Source organism: Centruroides sculpturatus, unplaced genomic scaffold, assembly GCF_000671375.1.
Source record: "Centruroides sculpturatus isolate CEXI.00-Female unplaced genomic scaffold, Cexi_2.0 scaffold1252, whole genome shotgun sequence".
NCBI lineage: Eukaryota > Metazoa > Arthropoda > Arachnida > Scorpiones > Buthidae > Centruroides > Centruroides sculpturatus.
In genome coordinates, this window is record NW_019385391.1 from 134,899 (window position 1) to 157,953 (window position 23,055).

Consider the following 23,055-nt stretch of genomic DNA (forward strand, 5'->3'; position numbering starts at 1 on the left):
CTCGAACCAAACCCAATCGTCACACGTAACGACCGGTCGCTTTTCGTTGCTCGTACCACACTCGACAAAACAACCCGGGAGACGTAACACGACCCGGTTCGACGTCCAGTACTCGGACACTTTACACCTTTCACAGCTTTCCCCGGTCTCCGCCGCGAAAACCCACTCCCGCGCCGAAATTCCGATCCGTGTCCGGAGGAGGGAGTGGGGTCCTCTGGCGTAAAGCCCCACGGCTTTTCCCAACCGATTCCACCTCCCGGGGTGGAAAACGCACCCTCGCTCGATCACCCGTTACCGTTTTTCGGGGAGGGGGTTTTGCTCCTTTCTCCCTACCGACAATTAAAAAGAAGAATGTCGCCGGGGGAGGGGAAAGAAAGTCCAAACCATGGATTACGGCAAATTTTATTGTTAATACGCATTACACACAGCGCTGAGCGTAGGCGTCGAGTGGTAAACATTGGCATCCGTCTATCGACGAAACAAAGGGGAAGAACGGACATAGAAAAAGGAAGAGTGTGGTTTCGGATCGACGCTGGGACGCCGATCGTCCACTTCCGGCGCGCGTGGGCGTATAAATGTTCCGTAGACACAAACGTACGTTATATATATATATAAACGTTGGTACAAAGCACGGCGTTTATCAAAAGGGCGAGTGAGAAGTGCCGGTGGCGGTCGGAGTCTCCGTCCGAATAAATAGGGGGGCGGTCCTGCCCGGGACGACCGGAACGCGCCCTCCCGCCCCGTATCCCGGGCGGCGGCGCCCGGTGGGAGGGACGAGACTTCGGGAGCCGCCTGGGAAAAAGTTCACCACAGTCCGGTAGAATGTCCTCCGGGAGGATTGTTGACCTTGATCCCGGCTCTCGGACTCTTGTTGTCGTCGATCTGCGCACCTGAAAAACCGGGAAGAACGTTAGAAAGGTCGGCGCAAGGGGAGGTCGGGAGAGGGGAAACACTCACCAGACAGACTGAAGGTGGAGTCCTGAAGGTTTCTTCCTCCGCTTCGAGTGGGCGGGCGAGAGTGAAACTCGGACGACGGTTGGGCGTAGACCAGGTTCTCTCTGACCGGATAGTGGGCCTTCTCCACCATGTAGGTGACGTTCTCGTCCACGGGACCCGAATAGGCGTCTCGGTCAACTTTCGCCGGCTTCCTGGCCTGAAATCGTTCCTCCATTAAAGGTTTTAATTTACGCCCGAATCCGAATGGCAAACGGGTGGCGGTACCGGGCCTCCGGGGGGTCCCACCCGCCCGATAAGTACGTTTACATCCCGTTCCCACCCCGACGACGCCAGGAAACGTAGCAACCGTGCCCGCTTCTTGTCGGCCTCCACCCGCAAATTAGCGGTGATGGCCGTTTTCGTTTTTCCGTCCGCGGTCGGATCCCGGCTAAAGCGCCGTCGATAAATCGAATAATCTCGATCTGGACGTAGCGCGTGCGCCGACCGTCCACGGGTTCGAAATGGGAAGGAAATGAGCCGTTGGACAAGTGGCCGGGACCGCTTCCAATAGAACATACCGAGTCACTCGCTTCGAAACACCGAGCAGCTGGATGGTCTTAAGTCGAAAGACCATCCAGCAAAGAACGGCAACTTATGGTGCCGGGAGAAACTCGTCTGGGAGAAACTCGTAGGTGGTGCGACTACTGGTCGTATCACCTACCAGTTTCTCCCAGACATTGTCGGAAGAAAGAACAGAAAATTCTTCCACACTTCCCACGAAATGACTCGGCTAATCACAGACCTTGGAAGCTTTGCATACTACCTTCTCCGTTTTCCGGAGAAGGGTTCGGGTCTCTGCCACTGTCCCGTGCAATAAAGAAACATTTCTACCCACACGATATTTCTGTGTGTGAAAATCGAGATGGCACGGCAACAACTTGCGCAAACTATCATAAACCGTGGGCTTCGTTGGCCCCGCAAGACGGAGGTCTACTACTTCGGTAAGAAGATCGCCTGGGAGGCCACGGCCACTTTCGCCGAACGGAAGAAGCATCTCCAACAGTTAAGGCTGCTATACACCATGGGTTAATCCTTTGAGGCTGCCTGGCCTCGAGGAACTTCAGAATTTCCTATCGCTCACAAACGAAGAAAACCTCTCGGCAGAGGGTGGGGCAGCTTGCCCCGGGCGCCACTGGCAGAGGGGAGCCAAATGGTTTTCAAGAAAAACAAAATTTGTTTCTGGAGGGGGAGGGGGCGCCAATATAGTGTCGCGGCCCGGGCGCCAGTTATGTTGGCTACGCCATTGTGTTTATTATTACGCCACTGATGTTTATCGGCAACAAATTCCATTAAAACTCGCGGGAAAAAAGTATGCGTAGAAGTGTATGGTGTAAATAGTAGTAGTAGTGGTTTGGGTAGCACCGATCACAAAATTAATTTTTCATACGAATAATTTTTTAATGGAATTATTTCAGATCACAAAATTATTTCAAGAGAAATCTTGGGCTATAGATTATGTTAAAAAGCATCAATTATCAGCGAAAGACAATGGCGAGTCGATTTTACTACCAAATAAATTAATGGATTAAATTTTATAGACGAATATATATTAATAATTGTCAACCACATTTGATATTAGTACAAATTGTAAACATTATTATCGCAAATTAATTTTATAATTTAATAATTAAAAAGAATTTATTAAACTTTGTCTTAAGTTGTCGTGTTTTAATTTACTTGGATATTAAAACAATAAATTTTTGAAAACGTAGAAGAAACTGATAAAGAGTATCGAGATGTTTTATGAAAACGGAAGAAACGAATTGAGAAGTTTTCTAAATATTAAAATTATTTATAATTTTTGATCCGAAAATAATTTAAAACCTGAAAAATTAATTTATTAGGTTATAAATAATAAAAGTTAATAAGGTTATAGAAAATAATTCTTCCAAACATTCACCAGACATTGTTCTCACACACGTTTAGGCGCCAGGAAAATCAAATGGTTTTTCAATTCTACTCGGGTGGTCGGTACAGGTCGCCGAAGCTGTTAAATTGTACCCCATAAACTACCGAGAATTATAAAGGTCAGGCGTGCACGATTACTCCTTTGAGAATTAACCTAAAGAATATGGCCGATTCTACTCGGGTGTCGGTACAGTTCGCCGAAACTGTTATATTTCCCCCCCCCACACACATCCAGGAATGACTCAAAATCAGGCATGCACGGTTACTCCTTTGAGGATTAACCCATCGTGTATAGCCGCCTTCTAATAGCCCGTAATGTACGCGAAATAACATTGTATTCTTTCCTTTATTATGCCTTATTGTAACCGCGTAATTGGAGGTATATTTGTACAGTACGTATATTGATACGCTTAGTGTCGTACACCGAACGAGAAAGCATCTCCGACTATTAGACTGCGTGGCTGGCGAAGTACACGCAATAACGTCATAATTTCCCCTTTTATTACGCTTTACACTGTCGTGTATACGAAGAAATACTCATACGTACGTAATCGTAAGTGTTTACATTAGACTGGGGAAATACTTCCAACAGCTAGAGTGAATTGCTAGGAATGTACGCGCAATTACATTGTAACGTTCGTATCCAATTACGTTTTGTGACGTCCGCGTAATTGTTTGTATAAATAATGGTACGTATATTTTTATTTTACGTTACTGTATCAATTATTATACAATAAATGATACCCGCAGACGCCCACGAGTTTCCTAACCTTCCTATACCCATTTTCCCTTCTTCCTCTTAATACCTTACTCTTTTTCTTAGCCCCTCTACTTTCCTTTTTATAAGCTAAACCGAAAGGTAAAACCACGAAAAATTTTGTCTGGGCGTTGGCGTTGGGCGAGTGTAAAGACGACGAAAGAATTACCTTTTCTCTGTCGTTGACGCGGCCGAAGACGAAAGGCGAGTAAGGAGGCATGGGGACGAATCTTCCCATTCCTTGACACACGTGCAGCTGGAACGAGAAGCGAGCGGTTAGAGAGGACGGAGGGAGAGGAGCGGGTGGCTGGAAGACTTCTTACCTCGCCCTCTTCCAAGACGATTCTGCCCTGAGTCACCACGTATTCCGGTACTCCGTGACACGTCATGCCCTCGAAGACGTTGAAATCCGTGTTCTGGCGATGAGTCTTGGCCGAGACGGTGCGGGTGGCCTCGGGATCCCACACCACCAGGTCGGCGTCCGAGCCCACTTGGATGCGACCCTGTTGGTTAAACACAACGGATTATACACTTTATTCTAATAAATATCCGTATCTTCAACTACGACGCGCTAAAATATGTTCGTAACTTTCGTGCCGTCGATAAATTTTCAAAATAACTTTTCTACGATACGAAAATAATAGCTTTGTACGTTTAACCAACGTCCGTTGCCACGTGCCGAGCGTTGGCCGAAAAATAGCACGTAAGTCGGCCCGGATTCTAGGAGCCTACCGTCGCCCGGTGGCCGCGGAAACCGACACCGTACCGCCATATTTAAAATTCGACGTTCCGATTTTAAATTTACGCCGTTGACCAGAATATTTAAAAATGCCACTTAAGGTAAAAGAGGCGGCCCGACCAAAAGCCGTAACACTTCCTTATAGTTCCGTAAATGAAGTAGAAACTTTCATTATACTTTCCGTCCGAACATATACTACTGACGAAATATTTGGTTAAGTTAATTTCATAAAATAAGGACGTATTTTACAGAAGTGGACAAATTGCGGAGTATTTGTAGGTCCTACACTACATTGCTACAATATTGCACAATGCATTATCCGTATCGCTGTTCGGCCGCCGACCCAGTTGGCAAATAATGTTGTCCCCGTGTCGATAAGTGTTGCCGGATCTTACTAGGCGGCGTTCGAATGTGACGAAAAGAAAAGATTTAAAAGTTATACAGAGGTCTCAAAAAATGATAAATTTAACTTAATCTCGGAAGAGTGCCTCTTATATTTGGGTAATACTTTCGCTCCATCTCACTTTATCCTAAGTATAAAAAAGGTCACCTCTATAATATATTCATATTGTTTTATATTTCTAACCGAGTTTTTCCGTTTATTCCATTCAATTTTTTATAATAAGGTAATTGTAGTTTTGATTTTCGCGTTTTAAAATATTTGTATTTAATATTTAAGTTTTTTAATGGCTTTTTATACTTTAAATTTTATTTTATTTTAACCTTATCGGTTTTATCAGTTTTATTCGACAGTTTCGCCATCCCCTTTTAAATAATTTTATAAAGAAATTAATAATAAAAAATTAAAAATATATTTCCATTTTTATATATTTTATTAAACACGGTATAGACGAGAAGCGAGTTAATAATTCTACATTAGTTAGAAAATTTGTATTTTCCTTCTGACTTTGTTCGGAACGTCTGCGGCCGAAGTTGTCCAAAGAATGCATTCTGCATACGTCCGTGCGAGAAATACCCTGCTGGCCAAGTGAAATGCAACACCCGCAATATCGTGGTGTCGCATTTTACTTGGCCGGCAGTACGTTTATTTTATCAACTTACGTGATTTAAGAACACGACATTTAAGGGACAATAAGCTAGGAGTAAATATAACCAAAATTTCGTCCGGATTGGAATCGGCCCGGTATTTCCGTGCCGATATACCACGCGTCCGCTTTAAAGATTATTATTAACAGCGACGGTAACAACACGAAAGTAAATAATACCACGTGTTACCGAGTAGCGCCATGTGTGGAAAAACAAAGAAGCCACAAACGTCGGTTATTATAGCCTATTAACGATTTTTATTTCGGGACGAGACACTCGAAAAATTTGACGCATTCAAACGTGTAGGGCGGCGCGAAACTTGGCAGTTTCACTACGAGAAAGAGAATAAAAGCGCGTGACTAAAAGCTAAACCGGCTCGCCGGTTAGCGCGATTTTCGGGCGATTCGACGGCCCGAATCGCCCGGGAGTACTCGGGCGACGTATATTTTGGCGGGGCGGGCGGCACCCGTAATTCCGGGGGTGCGCGACGTCGTCTCTTCACCCGTCGTCCCTACTACGTAAGGCGTGTGGTAAAAGAATATTTCTGCAAAAATTCTATAGGACGAAAGCGCAACTATAATAAGACAGAAAAAGTTCTTGCACGGCCTACCCAGATTCGATTATTGAAAACGAGTTAACTCGGAAACAACGTAATAATGAACGGAAATAAAACCCCGTCTAACAAACGAATATTCCAACAAAAGAAAAAAGTGGAACTTTGGAAAAATATCAAAGGCTTACCCTGGGAAGTATAAAGGGCTGCGAAAGACGCTAAAATTAAACAAAAAAACATTTAACTCTTTCCTTCCTTCTAAGTTACAAGTTTGATCTAAGTTCTTCTTCTTTTTAATTTTCAACTGGATTGAAAGGCATTTTTGTTGAAAGCACTTTCCAACAAAGTTTATTAAACTTTTTCTATTTGTGAAAATTTCTACGTAACTCAAAAGTAATTTTTTATATATATATTCTACGCAGCATTATTATTATTATTTTGGAGATTGCGGGACGTATTAAGTTACTTAAAAATGAAAAGTAATTACATCGTTCGACTTTAAGATTTATTTTATATCTTAATACAAATAATTAATTATATCCCGGGAAACAGTTCACTTTTTTCCCGGAATGCCGAGACGAGCAAAAGACAGGAAAACGAGAAACTCTAATTATAACCGAACGACTGGTAGTTCTCGGTGAGAGATTAACGGAAATTTCGCCATTATAGATTTTTTTATACCCCAAAATCCCAACAACAATCATCCTCCAATAATTATTTCTATACCGAAAAAATTTTCGTGTCCGTAACTTAACACAAAATTATTCACTCCGGTCGATGCGCTTAAAACGGCGGACGCTTTAACGCGCTTTAAGGCATGGCGAACGCTTTAAGGCTTGGAGGTCGCGACCCACGGGTCGAAAAACACTGGTCTACGGCAACCACTCGTTCTCGTACCGAACCGAAACTCTTCGAAATAACGTAAGTGACGGGTTAAAAAATAAAACAATTATATCGAAACGAAGAAGCCGACTATCGATAGCGACAAAAAAAGTTTTGTTTTCGTCATAGAAACAAAGTACTGTACTTGATTGCGGACCAAATGTTTGAATTCAAAGAACTGAAAAAAAGATAAAAGGGTAAGTGATAAAAAGTTCTTAGGAATATTTATAGAGGAGGAACTGGGTGGGAACTGCGGGATTAGTAATATCGCCTTCTCACTAGCCAAATTTACCGGAATAATAAAAACCGTACAGTATATTCTAACCATCACTGGGGTAAAATAATTATATCACGGATGCCGCGTCCGACTACGTAAATAATAAACATCGAGTGATGGAAAACAATTTTATCCGAGCTTACCATAATTTGGTATCCGAATACTGCCGAGTTAATAAGATTGATGAAATGCGAAATTTACATACAAAGCAAGTTTTATTGGAAAGTTACAAATTTATAAAGAAAAGGTAACGGCTGTCCGAGGAAAGAATAAAAAACATCGTAGCGTTTTCTATCTCCCGCCGTTAAACACGACCAACATTCCGAACGATAACACAACTGAATTCAATACGCATTAATTTACAAAAACCTTCAAAAATAATATCCACAATTTGTTATCGCCTCCTTCCTTTTTTCTTTAAATTTGTTCGTAGGCACCGAAAAAAGCCAAACGGCCGGAATTTTTATTTAATCTATATCTATATATATAAGGGCGGCGCGAAACTTGNCCTATATTTCACTTTTTCGCCAAAACTACACATCGCACGTGAATGGTGTATGTATGTGGTGGTAGCCCCGAGTCTCCATTCGTACACCAGGAGGGTTGCGTCTCGATAGCTATAAGGGCGCGGGAGATATGGGGCTGAAAGTGGTTAAAAGTAGCTTTCTATTTCGAATGTTTTGTTCGAATTTGTTCGGATTAAATTCGAACATAAAATTCGAATATTGGTTCGATTATAGAACGATTGTAAACGTTCCAGAAACGTTGAAAATAGTTCGTTTGACTCGACATGAACAGGAGACGTTCAGAAATAGAATCGGGACCAGATCTCTAATCAGAAACGGGGGACCTAATTCTTGCATTTTGTGAAAACGGGTAAGATTGGCTATAATGTAATTATCTTAATCTTCACTATCGTTACTTTTTAAAAACCCAGCCAAGCGGGTCCTTGCAGCTAGTAAACAAAATAAAAATAACGGTTTGACGGCGGTCTTAGACCGGGGAGGCGATAGAAAGACGGACAAGCGACGTTATCCGCGGTTGAAAAGACGCCGGGCGACCAAGTACACAAAATCCTACTTTTATATTTAAGCGCGAAAGGTTTTCTACCGTATTTTAAAAGTAAACGTTTATGGGCGATAACTGGCCATAATATCGGGTAGCTTCGAAAAGTTCCAGGAATTGGCTTATTACTGAAAAAGTATGAACACAATCGATAAATCGAGAAACGTGTCGGCAACCGCACGTTTTTGCCAAGGCCGATATGGCTGCCGAAAACGTTCTCGGAAGCAATCTCGCGACGGCACCTGCGGATGTCGCCTCTATAATCTCGTCCGCATTGTTGAAGTGGCGTCCCTCGATGACCGGGAGAAGAGGTAGAAATCACACGCGCCGAGATCTGGAGAGTACGGAGCATGCTCCAATGTGATCACTCCGTGTTCGATTGGGTACTGCTTCACCAGTAGCCACCGATGCGCGAGGGCATTGCTGAACCCACGTGTTGCTTTCCCAATGGCGCAGACGTTGTCGGCGGATGGCTTTTCTAAGACGGCGCAGGATGTCAACGTACAGTACATCTCCTCGTCGAATGTGCCACCCTCGGGTATAAATACTCGTAGTGAACACGTATAAATCCCTCGAAAATCAAAGAAAACCTCTGAGCTGAAATTTCGTAGACTGCGGTGAGGTGGGCAACTTCCATTCCGTAAACTGTCGTTTTGGTTGAGGATGGTACAAAAAACACTAGGTTTCGTCACCCATAATAATGTTGTCAAGAAATTCCGGATTCTTATCGTACGGACTTGTTTGAATACGATTCTTTACTCCTGAACGTTTAGCACGCATTACGTGTTCTCTTTTTCATTGCCTTTAATTGACTAACCCAGCATAATTCCGGGAACTTTTTGAAGCTACCTGGTATAACGTTTCTTATTTTCCACTTTACGAGAAATGCGCGAGATAACAATTATACTTAATTTATGAAAATGCCACTTACTTTGCGAGGATAAATATTAAATATCTTGGCGGCGTTGGTGCTGGTGACGGCCACGAATTGACAGGGAGTTAACTTGCCGGTAACCTGGGCGTTAAAAGACAGAGTACGTTAAAACTTATTAACTTACCTCCGAAGGAAGTCGACGTCGCTTCCTCCTCCGTTAAATACTCCAAAATTTCATTCCGATTAAGAGAAGTCTTTTCGAATGACTTTTTGAAGACTATTTGAATGATACGCGTTGCCAAAGGAACCCTAGAATAAAACTACCGTGTCCGGCGGAGGCGGCCATTCCCCGCCAAACGGCACTAGACTTGTGAAACGGGAATTTCGACTTTTTCCACTCGCCGTGGGTAAGCGGCCCGGTCCCACCTCATACCGCCACCCAATTCTTCCCCCACGGCGATGCGATCTGATCCGTTAAACTTCCGGTCGGAGAAACACCGCACCGCACTCCGTCCCACAATGCCGTACTTTATTCCGATTCGGACTACGGTCGAGGTCATCTTTCCGACGTTTCGTTGATTATTCTAACCGCCGACCGAAGACAATAGCGAGGTTGCGGCGCTCGACGTTCGACGTTGACGTTTTTGGGCTGTTTCACACTATGACCGACTGGACCGACTCCGAGTCGTGTTGTCATGGCAACAACAGTCTGTCAACCGACTAGTCGTTCCAGTCGGACAGATTTGAAATTTAAATATTTGTAGTCGGGTCAGAGCAGTCGGTGAGCTACAGCCAATGAGAGCTTCGAAGCTGTAATCAATCAGAGTTTAGATTTATCCAATCTACATCGAAGTTAGAAAATGGCGGAAAGTATAGATTTCTCGGAAGCTTTAATAAACGAAGTCAGAACATATCCGTGGCTTTACGATATTCGGCGAGCCGATTATAAAGACAAGATAAAAAAAAATAATTCTTGGACGGAGATTTTCAAGAAACTAAACGTTGAAGGTTGACTAATCTAACAATGACGCGATATATCTAAATTCACCATAGCTTTCCACGACGGCCACGTTTTCTGTTTAATTTTAAAAACTTACCACGATTGGCTAGTGTATTGATCTATAACACGCGTTCTGATTGGTCCTTACGAGTCGGCCACCGATAAATAATCGCAATTAGTGCGAATGCTTTTACTACTAGTCGGTCCGATTATAAAATCGGTCGGGTCGGACCAGTCGGTCATAGTGTGAAACAGCCCTTAGAGATGAAAACTTGGGCCGCAACCTCGCTAATAAGTAGGGGGTCGAGCGCAGGTAACGGGACGACACGTAAGGAGAAATCGTACGATTTCGATTTATCACTCGATCGGCTGTTTTACATTAATTCTAATTAAAGCGAATTCGTTTAATTTGTCGTTATTCATAGTGTAAAACTCTGGCACGCATAAACAACTTTAAAGGTAAGTACGATTATTGTACGGCACGCGGGCTGGAAAAGGTCGACCATCCCGGCCTATAACTATAATTTGCTTTACTGTTACTTTTCGCCAACAAGACGAAATATTAGCGAGGTTGAGGCCGAAGTTTTAAACGCGAAAACGTGTACGTCGACGTTCAGCGCCGCTTTCCCGTAAGCCTAGAAGTTTGACAATGGTGTTTGGAAAGTCGAGCGAAACGCCACCGACAATACAAACACCATTGTCAAACTTCTAGGCTTACGGGAAAGCGGCGCTGAACGTCGACGTACACGTTTTCGCGTTTAAAACTTCGGCCTCAACCTCGCTATTGGCAAATTTGTGCGGCCTACTTGTACTTGGGATAACAGTTGCCGGCAATTGGGTTACAACGTAACGATTAATTCTCGTAAACTTTTAATCCGTTAACTTACGACTGATATTTTTTATTTCGGGTTAAATGAAAGTTTGGGGATTTTTTTAATAGGGAAGATAATAACAGTTCCGAACGTTTCGGAGTAACGAAACAATGAAGAGTTATCCGGAGGAAAAAGAAAAGAGAATAGAAAATCGCACTTACCACTCCTCTTTCCCAAACCACCGACATCCTGTCTTCCACTCCGTTGACTCCGTGCGGTATTTTAGTAAAGTCGTCGGCTCCCAGGGCCTTTTGAGCGTTGTTGAAAGTAGCGTTGGCGCTGGCGGTCACCGTCAGATCGCCACTGCAAACGAGACGTAAACACAAATGATTCCGAGCTCCGTCTTTTTATCCACTAAATTAATTTCTTAATGAATAACAAAACGAAACGATAATAATCGTAATAAAAGAACTGTGGACAGAGGCGCGCCACACCCAGCCGGCTTTAACGCTGGAAACCCAGAAATTCTTTGACTGCGTTTAAACATCGTCTTACCCATAAAACTCCGGCAACTTTCTCAACCGTTGCCGGATTTTATTTAATATAATCGAAATAAATAAAATTGCGTGCGGCGCCATCCGTTATCGTATTTCCTTACAAAAACATTTTATGCAATATTTTTAAATCTCGTATAATGACATAAGGGTTCATTTTGACGGTAAGAACGGGTTTTATATAGAAAACTGTAAATACTAATAATAAATAAAATCCCGATAGTCCGACCCCTCTCTACACACAAAAACGACACTTCTCCGTCTCCCCACCCGCCATTTTTAACCACCGGAATTTAATAGCATCCGTGCCCCTTATACTCGGTTATCGTGCCAAATTCCCTTTCTTAATCTTTACTCCACCCCGAGATATTGGGTTGGGGAAAAAAAAATTCACTATTTTTACGTTTATTTCAAGACTTTCTTTAACATGGTTTAAATTGTCCGACTTGGGACAAATATGCACCGTTTTGTTTTATAATTTCTTGCCATTTTAAAGGTAATTTCATAATGCCTCTCTCGTAGAAGCCCTGGTCCCTTTTGGTGAAAAACTCAACTAAGCAATTTTCACAATCTTCTCTTGATATCAATTTCTTATCACCAAGGAAGTTTTGCAATGATAAAAAAGATAGTAATTGCTTGGTGCCAGGTCCAGACTATAAGGTGGATGCATGAAAACTTTTCAACCAAGCTCCCTGAGTTTCTGGCGAGTCACTATAGACGTGTCTTGATGAAACACAACACCTCTCCTCTTGGCCAATTCTGGCCGCTTCTGGTCAATCGCTAGCTTCAAACGGTCCAATTGTTGACAGTAGAGGTTCAAATTTAATGTTTGGTCATATGGAAGCAGCTCGTAGTAGGTGATTCCTTTCCAGTCCCACCAAATGCACAGCAAAATCTTCCTGACCGTTAATCCTGGTTTGGCCACCGTTTAAGCTGCTTCACCGCACTTTGACCAACGAGCACAAGTGTGAATTTGTTTCATCAATACTTTACAAGATATATATCACTACAGCCATCCAGCAACAAAATAATGGATTTCTTTTTCCCCAACCTAATGTTAAGCGAAATAGATGCCGACGTCCATACACGTCCCCGAAATTTTTTGCCCTTTTACTTTTCCGGCCATTACGCGTACGCGACGACGAAAAGCATCGGATTTGACCATACAAGTTTTTTGTAAATCTCCACATTTTCAAACCCAAAAAAATCAAAAAACGATACCTACTCGCGGGCCGAAAGGCGAAAGCCATAAAAGGTTTAAATGGCCGAAGAAACGTATCGGTTTCGGGACAATTCTAACGACCGAAAAATTAAATGTCCTGGATGTTTTACGGGGCGAAACACTTATCGGTCGAATGCAAATGCTCGGACGACGACCGACGTTTTTTCCACAAAAGACACGGCAGTTATTAGGCTTGGAAATCGCGCATACGCACACACTCGCAGGCATACGTACAGAAAAACCCCTAAATTTGGTGACATTTCTCGACCTTTCCGGGTCTTCCGGATCAGAAAAACCGGAGAGTGGCCGGCAAGAAACTACCCGGACGACGCGGAATACCACGCGAGACCTCTCGGTGGCAGAGGGACGCTTAAACGGGCGTCTCGGAGGAAAGAAGACGAAAGGAGTAAAATTACCTGCTCAGATAGTCCATGAGGCGAGAAGACAGACGAGGATCGGGTCTGAGGGGAGGACAAGTAACGTGAGCGGCGGCGTGTTGCCAACACATGTTGAAGTAGTGAGTGCCGTCGGTGCCCAGGGAAGCGGCGGTGGTTTCTCCGAACAGGATGCAACCTACCAATAATAAAATACGGTGACGGTCGTTTCCGATAAAGGTAAAAAGAAAGGCGGGCGAAACCCGCGGAAGAAATAACGCCGTATTTTCGTCCGGCCGAAAAGCTTAGGCCGAGACTCCACGGCGTAAAATGCCAGGTAAAAAACTTCGATGGCAATTATTTTGTAACGGCGCGACCTATCGACCCGGTGGTTACGGCGGCGCGCTGCCACCCGGTGTCAAATTAAACTGAAACGAGGGAAAAAAGTGCGGTAGCCGGGTCGACGGTAAGTAATGCGAAAACCAAGGGGAAAATTTGGCCGCGACAGCTACAGACAAAATAGAGCCCAAATGCGTGAAAGCCGGTTTCCCGCAATTGTGGCAGAACGTGGCCCGACGTACGAGTCCATCCACTTGCCATCGGCCGATGCCCCGCTGCGACCATCAGAAATTATTAGGCTAGTCGAGTCTCGGTCCCGTCCGGAATGATGGGTTTTGCCTACGGAAGAACGTTTGGCCCTACTTTTAAGTGCAGACGCATAAATTTTCGACGCCGTATTTGTCCCACAGCCCGAAAATATTATTCCGAGTCTCGTTAAAGTAGAAAAGAAATTTTCACGTTCCGTTACCCAATTTATTTATAACCGTCGAAGATTATCGTTATTACCAGGGAAATTTCCCAAGTCCTCCTAAAGAAGAACGCCTGGGCCAAATATTCCACCGCTCGGTGGCTCCCATGCCTCTTAGGCAAGCGTAAAATTGTGTGGTAGAACTGAATCAGAAATCAGCTTTCGGTTCAGTTTCTGTTTTACGCTTTTATGTCAGAACACACGTACGTAAAAATTCTGGCCGAATAGGAAACGCCACTGCCACTAACAGCGCTACACTTTATTAATTTTTTTCTCTCATATATCTATCCCTTTGTACTTTCCATTTTTTTCTCCTCTGCCCCTGCTATAATTTAGAAAATTTAAATTAATAGACTAGTATTCCGAATTGAAATAACGTGTGATCTAAATACTATACTCTATGTCAGGGGTGTCTAACCCGAGGCCCGCGGGCCGCATGCGGCCCAATAAAAGTGTAAACAAAACCGACAAATGTTTTAATTTTTTATTATTTATTTCAACGGCATAAACTCAGAAAAGAAGTTTCACAAAGCCATAAACCTTTATTCATATTTTAGTTTTGAGTGGAAATGAAATATTTTCATGTACTTGGAGATGCGTGAATGAGGAAGGATTACTAAATAAAGCTGGAGTTTTGACTCAAAGGATTATAGACCGAAATTTGATGAAAGGAGAAAAAGGACAAAAGATAAAAAGTAGTCAGAAAGGTTAAATAGTTCTTCTGTTAGGCAAATATTGAGTCTTAATTTTCCAACCTTTCTCACTTCTTTATCTTTTGTCCTTTCTCTTCTTTTTCCGAATTTGACTCTATAATCCTTTGTGTCAAAACTCCACCTTTATTTAGTATTCCTTCCAGCGTTTCAAGATTTGGCACATTGCGCCAAATGTGGCTACTTTTGTGGCTACATATCATTTATAATTAGTTGAATAAAAATGCACTTTAAAATGGTCTTTCGTCGCTTTTTATTAATCAGAGACTCAAATAAATCAAATATTTTTTGCGTTTTATCAAATAAATTAATTTATCTATTTCTAAGTAAAAATTGAAAGTGTCTGTAAAAATAATTTTTTTAAAATATCCTGTTTCTTGATAAAGTTTTAATACTTATTATTATAATCTAGACACGTTAATCCTTAAATATACTTGTATATTGGGCCACAAGTATATACTAATATTATAAAGAGGTAATGTTTGTATGTAAGTTTGGATGCGGCGGGTAATCTTCGAAACTATTCATCCGATTTCAAAAATTCTATCACCAATATTTAGAATGGACCTTCGGGGTGGACATAAGCTGTATATTATTCCGTTAAACATTCGTATAAATTAAATGATATCATCTACGGTTAAGGCTTTTATGTCCAACAGATGGCGCTACGAGTACGACGCCCTAAGTTTGCTTTTCTGCCAGGCATTACGCTTTTCTGTGAAAATGAACTAAAACAGATCTATCTATCTATCTATATAGATAAAAATGTAACGTTCGTTTGTTCCTACCGATTCCTTTGAAATTTTGACACAACGCTGCATTCGAATACGCACGTGTTTTTATATAATATACGTGTCGAAATTCAACCCCACGAAGGGAGATGGTTAGGATTAAGGCTTACCGTAAAAAACTCTGCTTCTGTTTATACTATTTTAGATGCGGGTTTTTGCGTTTTAATACGTCGAGAGAATGTACACTAAGAAGAAATTTTTCCAAAAATTCCTCCCCCCACGGGGGAAGTGTTATGAATTTATAATAGATACATTTTGAGCCACAACAAAGCGTGACGGGGTCTGCTAGTATTATATATACAGTACTTGTGGCCCAAAACTCCTTGACTTCTTCCAATGCGGCCCAGAGAAACAAAAAGGTTGGACACCTCTGCTCTATATCGATTCTACTAGACCTACCTGTTATTTGAAATTTAGCACCTATGGCCGTCCATAAACTGTTTAAATACAGTGTCTTATAACTGTGTTAGGACGTACCCCCCGACGCGATGCGCAGTCGTGTCGCCTGAAAACTATGTCAAATGAGCTGGAGCTACCGAACCAAGGACGGATTCAGATAAAGAAGTTAGTCTAGAAAGAGAAGAGGAAGGAGACAAGTATAAAGAATAAGTACTTTAAACATCGGAACATTGAATGGGAAGAGAAGAGAGTTGATTGATCTTATGCAAAGAAAAAGAGTGAACATTTTGTGCCTGGAAGAGACAAGAAAAAAAGGAAATAAAGCTAAAGAACTTGGTGAAGGGTACAAGCTGTTTGTGAGTGGAGCGAATGAGGAAGGAAGGAATGGAGTTGGTATCGTAATTGATCAACTTCTAAAAGACAGTGTCTGTGGGGTTAAACCAGGGGTGTCCAACAGTTTTTGCCCCCGGGCCGGATTGGAAAGAAAACTTTTTCCACGGGCCGAACCATAGGAAGATTTTGATGTGGTGCGAGACCTCATTGCGGTGTCACCTCATAGAGACTGAATTGTAGATAGATTGCAGATACATTTTTCACATTATCATGCTTTATCAACACAGATTTGTAATTTGTAACTCTAAATGCACAGTGAGTTGTTGACCTTTTTTTTATGCGTCAGAATTTTTCATCAAGCTATTCAGACTTCAATACCTAATATTGAAAGAGTGATCGCTGGCCACATAAATTCATTAGACGGGCCGGGTCTGGCCCGCGGGCCGTATGTTGTCCATGCCTGGGTAAAACGAAGGTGTGATAGAATTATGAGCGTTAAGTTAAACGTTGGTGGAATTTCATTACGATTGTGTGTGTATGTTCCTCAGCCAGGTAGTGGAGAAAAAGAAAAGATAAACTTTTGGACAGATCTTCACCAAGTTATAATGTGTGTTCCTATGAACGAGAGATTAATCTGTGGGAGCGATTTAAATGGTCATGTTGGGAAGAGGAAGAATGCCCGGAAAGAAGAGTTCTTGGAAGGTGAGGAATGGACAGGGAGAAAGACTAGTCGATCATGTTGTGGCTTTTGACCTTGCGGTAGTTAACACCTACTTTGAGAAGAAAGCGAACCAACTGGTTATACACATGAGTGGAGGTAGATCCAGCCAGATTGATTTTTTCTTGTGCCGCAGAAGACATCTGAGATAAGTGATAAACAGTAAGGTGTTAAATAAAGAGTGCACAACATAGCGTCCTCCTGGTGGATTGTGACTTTCTTATGGGCCATTGTAGGAATTATGTTAGCCAGATTGAACAAAGGAACAAATGGTGGAGATTGAAAGAAGAGGAATTAAGGAAAGAGTTTAAGGTAAAAGTGTTAAAAGAAATCCAGTTTCCGGATGATTGCTGAATAGTAATTGCATTTTGAAAGCTGGAGAAGTTTTGCGAAAAACTTCAGGGAAGAGATCGCCAGAAAGGAAGGAGGAATGCTGTGGTACAAGCCGCAGTTAAACAAAAGAAAGAAGCAAAGAAAAGGTGGGATTTGATGGGAAGGCCTGAAGATAAAGAAACTTACCACTTGGCAAATAAAATGACTAAAAAGGCGGTGGCTATTGCGAAAGCAGAGGCTTTAGAAAAGGCTTATAGTTTTCGAAAGGAAAGGTGATGAAAATAAGTTCATGAGAATTGCCAAAGCAAGAGATAAGACATCAAAAGATTTTACCTCTATTAAACTGATTAAAGATGATAAAGGAATGGTATTGCAAGATTACGAAAGGGTCAAAAAAAGATGGAAAGAAATTTTAGGAATTTATTGAATGAAGAAAACCGCAGAACTTTATACGAGAATGGAGAAGCAAATGAAGGAGTGGTGGAAGATATTAGGAGAAAATAAGTGGAAAGTGTGATTAGGAAAATAAAGATGGAGAAAGCAGTAGGCGTTGATCGGATTCAGGTTGAGGCTTGGCGAGGTTTGGGTAAGGAAAGAATAGATATCCTCTGGAACCTTATGAACAAACTCTGACAGCAGGAGAAGATTCCAGATAAATAAAGGAAGAGCATTCTGGCGCCGATATTTAAAGGTAATGGGAATATATAGAATTGCGGAAATTACAGAGGTATAAAGTTATTGTCCCTTACTATGAAGATTTGGAAGAAAATTGTAGAAAAAAGGATTAGGCAGGAATCTGAGATTGGAGAAGAACAGTTTGGATTTTTGCCGGGAAGGAGTACGACTGACGCTATCTTTGCTGTAAAACAGCTGATGGAAAGGCACATGGTGTTCATAGATCTAGAAAAGACGTACGATAGGGTACCAAAGCAAGAGGTATGGAGATGTTTGAGAGAAAAGAATGTTCCAGAAAAATATGTTAGGTTCTTCAAGGAAATGTACGAGGGAGCAGAGACCCAAGTTAAGAATAGTGTGGGCACTACAGAAGGGTTCTTCGTTAATTAAATAATGTTGGTTTGCATCAGGGATCGGCTTTTATTTGCTTGACCCGATAATGGACGTGTTGGTGTGTGACGTGAAATGTGAGGCTCCGTGGAGTATACTGTTTGCGGATGAGATTGTGCTGTGTAAACTTTCCTAAACCAAGGCTGAGAAGAAACTTGAAGATTGGAGGAAAGTTTTGGAAGAAAGGGGCATGAACATTAGCAGAACTAAAACAGCTTATTTGACTCTGAATGGTATAGACGAATGTAATACATTAAAATCCAAAATGTGCCGCTTGTTTTTGTTCCGAGTTTTAAATATCTTGGGACATTTTTCGAGATGGGAGGAAGACTAAACTTGGAGGTGCAACATAGAATTCAATGTGGATGGATGAACTGGAGGAAGCTGAGCGGTGTGTTATGCGACAAGAAAGTTAGCTGCAATATGAAAGGAAAATTGTATAAATCGGTTGTTAGATCCGCGGTGTTATATGGAGCTGAGACACGGGCAATAACGAGAGCCCAAGAAAAAAAGATGGAGATGGCGGAGATGACAATGTTGAGATGGATGTGTGGGGTGTCAAGGAAGGATAGAATAAGGAATGATTTTATTGGAGATTCTGTTAAGAGCAAAAAAATGCAAGAATGTAGGTTGAGGTGGTTTGGCCACGTAGAGCGAAGGAGTACAATTATATTGGAAAGAGGAAAAGAGGAAGACCAAAGATGCGTTGGAAAAATAAGATGGAAAAAGACTCAAACCAAAGGGGACTTAAGAGAGAAGAAGCCCTTGATAGGGAGACATGGAAAAACGTAATAGAGAAGGAAACGCCGACCCCATATAAAGATGGGAAAAGGCGAGGATAAAGAATAAGTATACATGACACTTTTTTTATGTCACGAAGACACTGATGTGGTCGAATGGATTCAATAAAGCCTTCTATTTCATTTCTTTTTCGTTTCTCGGAGACCGTCACAATTATAGGGCTAACCGCCATTATTAGAATAAAAACCACGTGTTTTAACATCACAAAAAGACCTCTTTATTGGAGTAATTTTGGCGTAAAAAGTAGAGGCACGCTCTACTCTTTTTTCAGTTATTTTTCAGCTAAAATTTCAGAAAAATTTTACGCTTTCTGTTTTATGCTAGACTTTACGCCGGATTTTACGCACGTGTATTCCTGGCCTTAAGAGCCATTTACGCCGGAGAGCCGAGGCGGCCAACGCAGCAAAATTTCATTCCCGCTGCCAGCTGTTCTAGGCTTTAATAGCCAAAAAGTTTGTGAAAAGTAGCCGACTCAGAAAATTCTTTTTCGGTAAATAACCCGAGATTGGACGATAAAATAGTAAAAACACCGTTTGTACTTTTCCCGCAATAACTTTAATTAATGGCGGAATCGATTTCGACAATTTACGGATCGTAAACCCATCCGAAAATAAGGACGGCCTGACTCAAAACACCGCAAAAATGCAAGTACGAACTGTAATTTATCGATAGGTCGAGAACACCGGTTTTATATGCAACAAATTATGCAATTAACGGTCTTACCGAGACTCTACAAAAATTCAATATTCTCAAGTTGTTAATTTGCTACTATTTCAACGGATTTACGAAACTATAATTATTTAATTCGAAAGTTGACCGAAATGATTCGTTATTAAACCAATACGTACTGCGCATGGAAGAAAATAAAACAATAATAATAATAGGTACGGAATACCTACGTCCCACAGTATAGAAAGTAGACTGGAGAAACAAATTAAAATATTAAAAACGGATATTAAATTTATCATCGAAAATACCATACAAGATAAAGTTAAATCACTTCCTCCTCCGTTAAAAGACATAGAAATAGAAAAATAGAAATAGAAAAATTATATTAATTTTTCTATTATCTAAAGATTAACGTGCCTAGACTTACCGAAATAAGTATTAAAATATTTTAAAAAATTACTTCTACACTTTCGAGTTTTACTTACAAGTTAGTCGGAAGTAGACAGATTTTTGTTTGTCTCCTCTATAATAAACAATTTGTTTTATTTGGGTCTATATTTATACGACACGACAAAAGCGCATTTTTATTCAAATATATTTATATATAAATACGTAGCCCAGTCGAATTTATGTGTCCCAAAAAATAGTCCGTGCGACAAACGATATTTTTTTTACGCCAAACTAAAAACAGGTAGCCAAATCTGGCAACACGACCAGTTGTAATTTCCAGTTTTTCCAACAGATGGCGTTTCAAAAAAATCATTACACCAATATCCGTCCGCACCCTCGGCGCAATTTACACTGGACGCGAACGGAGCAACTTTTCCAATAGATGGCGGTTTAAAAAATTCGATATATACTGCAGTTACCCCGTTAACGTTTTTTTTTTTTTTGTTTACTGTGTCGTGTATGTTTATCGAAATTAAATTATATACCAGTATTATTTTCAATATGAATCGGTTTTTTTTTTGCTGCCAGTCCAGAACTCTACTTCAGACGAAAAGGTTTTCATTGGCTGGCGCTTGCCAACGCGCGTACGTCCATTGGCCGACATGAAAATTTTTAACTGGCTTCGCCAGGTTACCTACGTTGGCGTTTAGTCGTTGGATCTCTTCCTTTTGTTACGCATCCGGTGTAAATCGCGCTTAAATCACTCTTCATTCTCGCGCGGATAAAATGCGGAAAAAAGCACTCACCTTCCTTCCTTTTGCCGGAAATGACGTCGGCGGCGCTCTTGCCGGTGACGTTCAGCACGTACAGCGGGCAGTTGGTCTGATTGGCCAGAGTGGCGGCTCGATAAGTAGCTTCCGCTTCCACCTGAAAATCACCTCCGTTTTAAAATCTGAAAAGCTCCCCATCGCCGGCCCGCCACCTCTTCTCACCCACCTCGGCCGACCCGACAGACGGGGTTTCTCCCCTAAACTACGGTGGCCTCCGGAGAAATAGAAGCGGAGAGGAAAATCCCACCCAGACACATCCGGATGCGCGCGTTTCGTCGACACTCGGCCGAATTAGACGCGACGCCGCGAAACGATGGCTAATTTGGAAATGTAAACGTCGTCGGGGAAGAGACTCTACCCGAATAGAGCGCGCGATTGCCCGCGGGGCGAGCAACGAGCGGCGGCCGGGTTACCCCTTCTTTTTTCGACAAGAGTTGCGTCTTACGTGCCGTTACTTTCCGACGGAGTAGTGCTCGAACTCGGTTTTCGTTTCCGTTTTCCGGTCGGGCGGAGACCGAATCTTCGGGCCGCGCGGGCAGGAGCTGGACCGTCACCGCCCGAAAATAATCGCCGATCGACTTTTCGCCCTCCTCTGCCCCTCGAGTCGAAGCTTTTACATTCCGGCGGCACACTTTCCTCCCCCACCGACGTTTTCCGCGGAAACTAAATGCCGTCACCCCGAGTTTACGGATGGGTCAGAGACAGACCAAACATGAGATGCAAATGTTTTCCGACCCCGGGTCAGAAACGGAAGGAGAAGGAGGACTCACCTCTTCGGGTCTGGAGTAGACGTATCCTTCGGGTCCGGTGATGCCCATGCGCAAAATTTTCTGTTCCAGCTGAAAAACCAATCTATCGTTACTTTTTCGGTCGGGAACGGGGCCGGAGTGCTTTACCGACTCCCGTCTGCGCCCACTCACCTGGTGAACGATGTCTCCGTTTTCGGCGTGAACCTGGGGCAGGGCTCCCAGTTTCTTGCAGGCCTCGAAAACTTTCAGCAGTTCTTCGTCGTTCAGCATCAGAAGGTCCTTGTAAGCCATGAAAGCCACGAACGAGTTGACACCTAAAGGCGGTATAGTCATTATTTTTTTTATTAAAAAGAGTGTGGCCAAATAGGGCTTTTTCAAGTATCTTCAAACAAACAATCAGCAAATAAAGCATAACTGTAAGAGGGTTAGTTAAAACAATAACCAAAACGCGGGCTGATTATATAACATTGTTTTCGTAAATCCGTTTAGATTGATTAATAACAATCACTATAACTTAACTCTTTCACATTGTTTTTTGTAGATTTTGTAACTTCATATCTTTCTTGGATCATTACTCAAACTGTTCCAACAGGAAATCGGCGCAGATTTTCCCACCGTAAGTTTAACGATTGGAAGATTATATCAATAGGTCTGGCGAGTATCCGTGTCGATACATTTCGATGTTCATCTATTTTGTTTCGAGACAGCTGTTTTCCTCGTTACCCTTTATAAGTTTATAACTCTCCAACAGGGCTTGTTTCGTGTATATTTCGCATATTCTATCAATATTTTCAGTGCGGTAGAGTTCCGACACCGATTCCCTGAAATGTAGATTATAAATTGAACGAATAAAGCTATTTTGTAACACCTGAAGTTTGTTAACAGCGTACAAAGATGAGGTTCCCACAGTAATTCCACATCTTATTTTGGATTCCATGCATATATGGTATAACCGCTACAATTGTAATATACTTAAAGTTTTGAATTTTTTTATTTATCCCAATATACTTTGCCAAGGAGAAAGCAATATCATCTATTTGTCTATTCCAGCGCAGATTATCATCAAATGTTATCCCTAAGAACTATATAGCACTTACTCCTTCTATGTTATTTTCAGTTATTTCAATTTTTAGGTGGTCAAGATTAAGTTTTTTGTTTCTATTGGCAAAACAGAAATTTCGTCTTGTTTTTATTAATTGCTAGTCAATTTTTTCCATATAACCATTTGTTTTTTAGAATGTTATTTAAATTGTCTCGAAGAATTACAGCATTTATATGAAAAGTTATCACTATATCGTCGGCATACATGATTGTGTTGTCTTTTGATATATGGCTGAAAAGACCATTGATGTATGTGTTTTAAAGCAGAGGACATAGAATTGAACCTCGAGGAATGCCC

At 41.9% G+C, this 23,055-nt stretch overlaps 1 protein-coding gene across 3 annotated transcripts in view; it reads right to left on the bottom strand.

Annotated features, from left to right (window-relative positions):
* Positions 1–384: 384 nt before the first annotated feature.
* LOC111638449 (dihydropyrimidinase-like) overlaps positions 385–23,055 on the bottom strand; it is a 32,099-nt gene continuing 9,428 nt past the window's right edge. For all 3 annotated transcript variants that reach the window (XM_023384162.1, XM_023384164.1, XM_023384163.1), the window contains exons 6-15: positions 21,828–21,970; positions 21,678–21,746; positions 20,884–21,004; positions 13,103–13,259; positions 11,132–11,273; positions 9,156–9,239; positions 3,985–4,164; positions 3,831–3,917; positions 958–1,153; positions 385–890 (exon numbers count right to left, since the gene is read on the bottom strand). In XM_023384162.1, the coding sequence (XP_023239930.1) occupies positions 805–890; positions 958–1,153; positions 3,831–3,917; positions 3,985–4,164; positions 9,156–9,239; positions 11,132–11,273; positions 13,103–13,259; positions 20,884–21,004; positions 21,678–21,746; positions 21,828–21,970 (1,265 nt within the window). In that variant the 3' untranslated portion in view covers positions 385–804. The remainder of the gene's footprint in view (positions 891–957; positions 1,154–3,830; positions 3,918–3,984; positions 4,165–9,155; positions 9,240–11,131; positions 11,274–13,102; positions 13,260–20,883; positions 21,005–21,677; positions 21,747–21,827; positions 21,971–23,055) is intronic.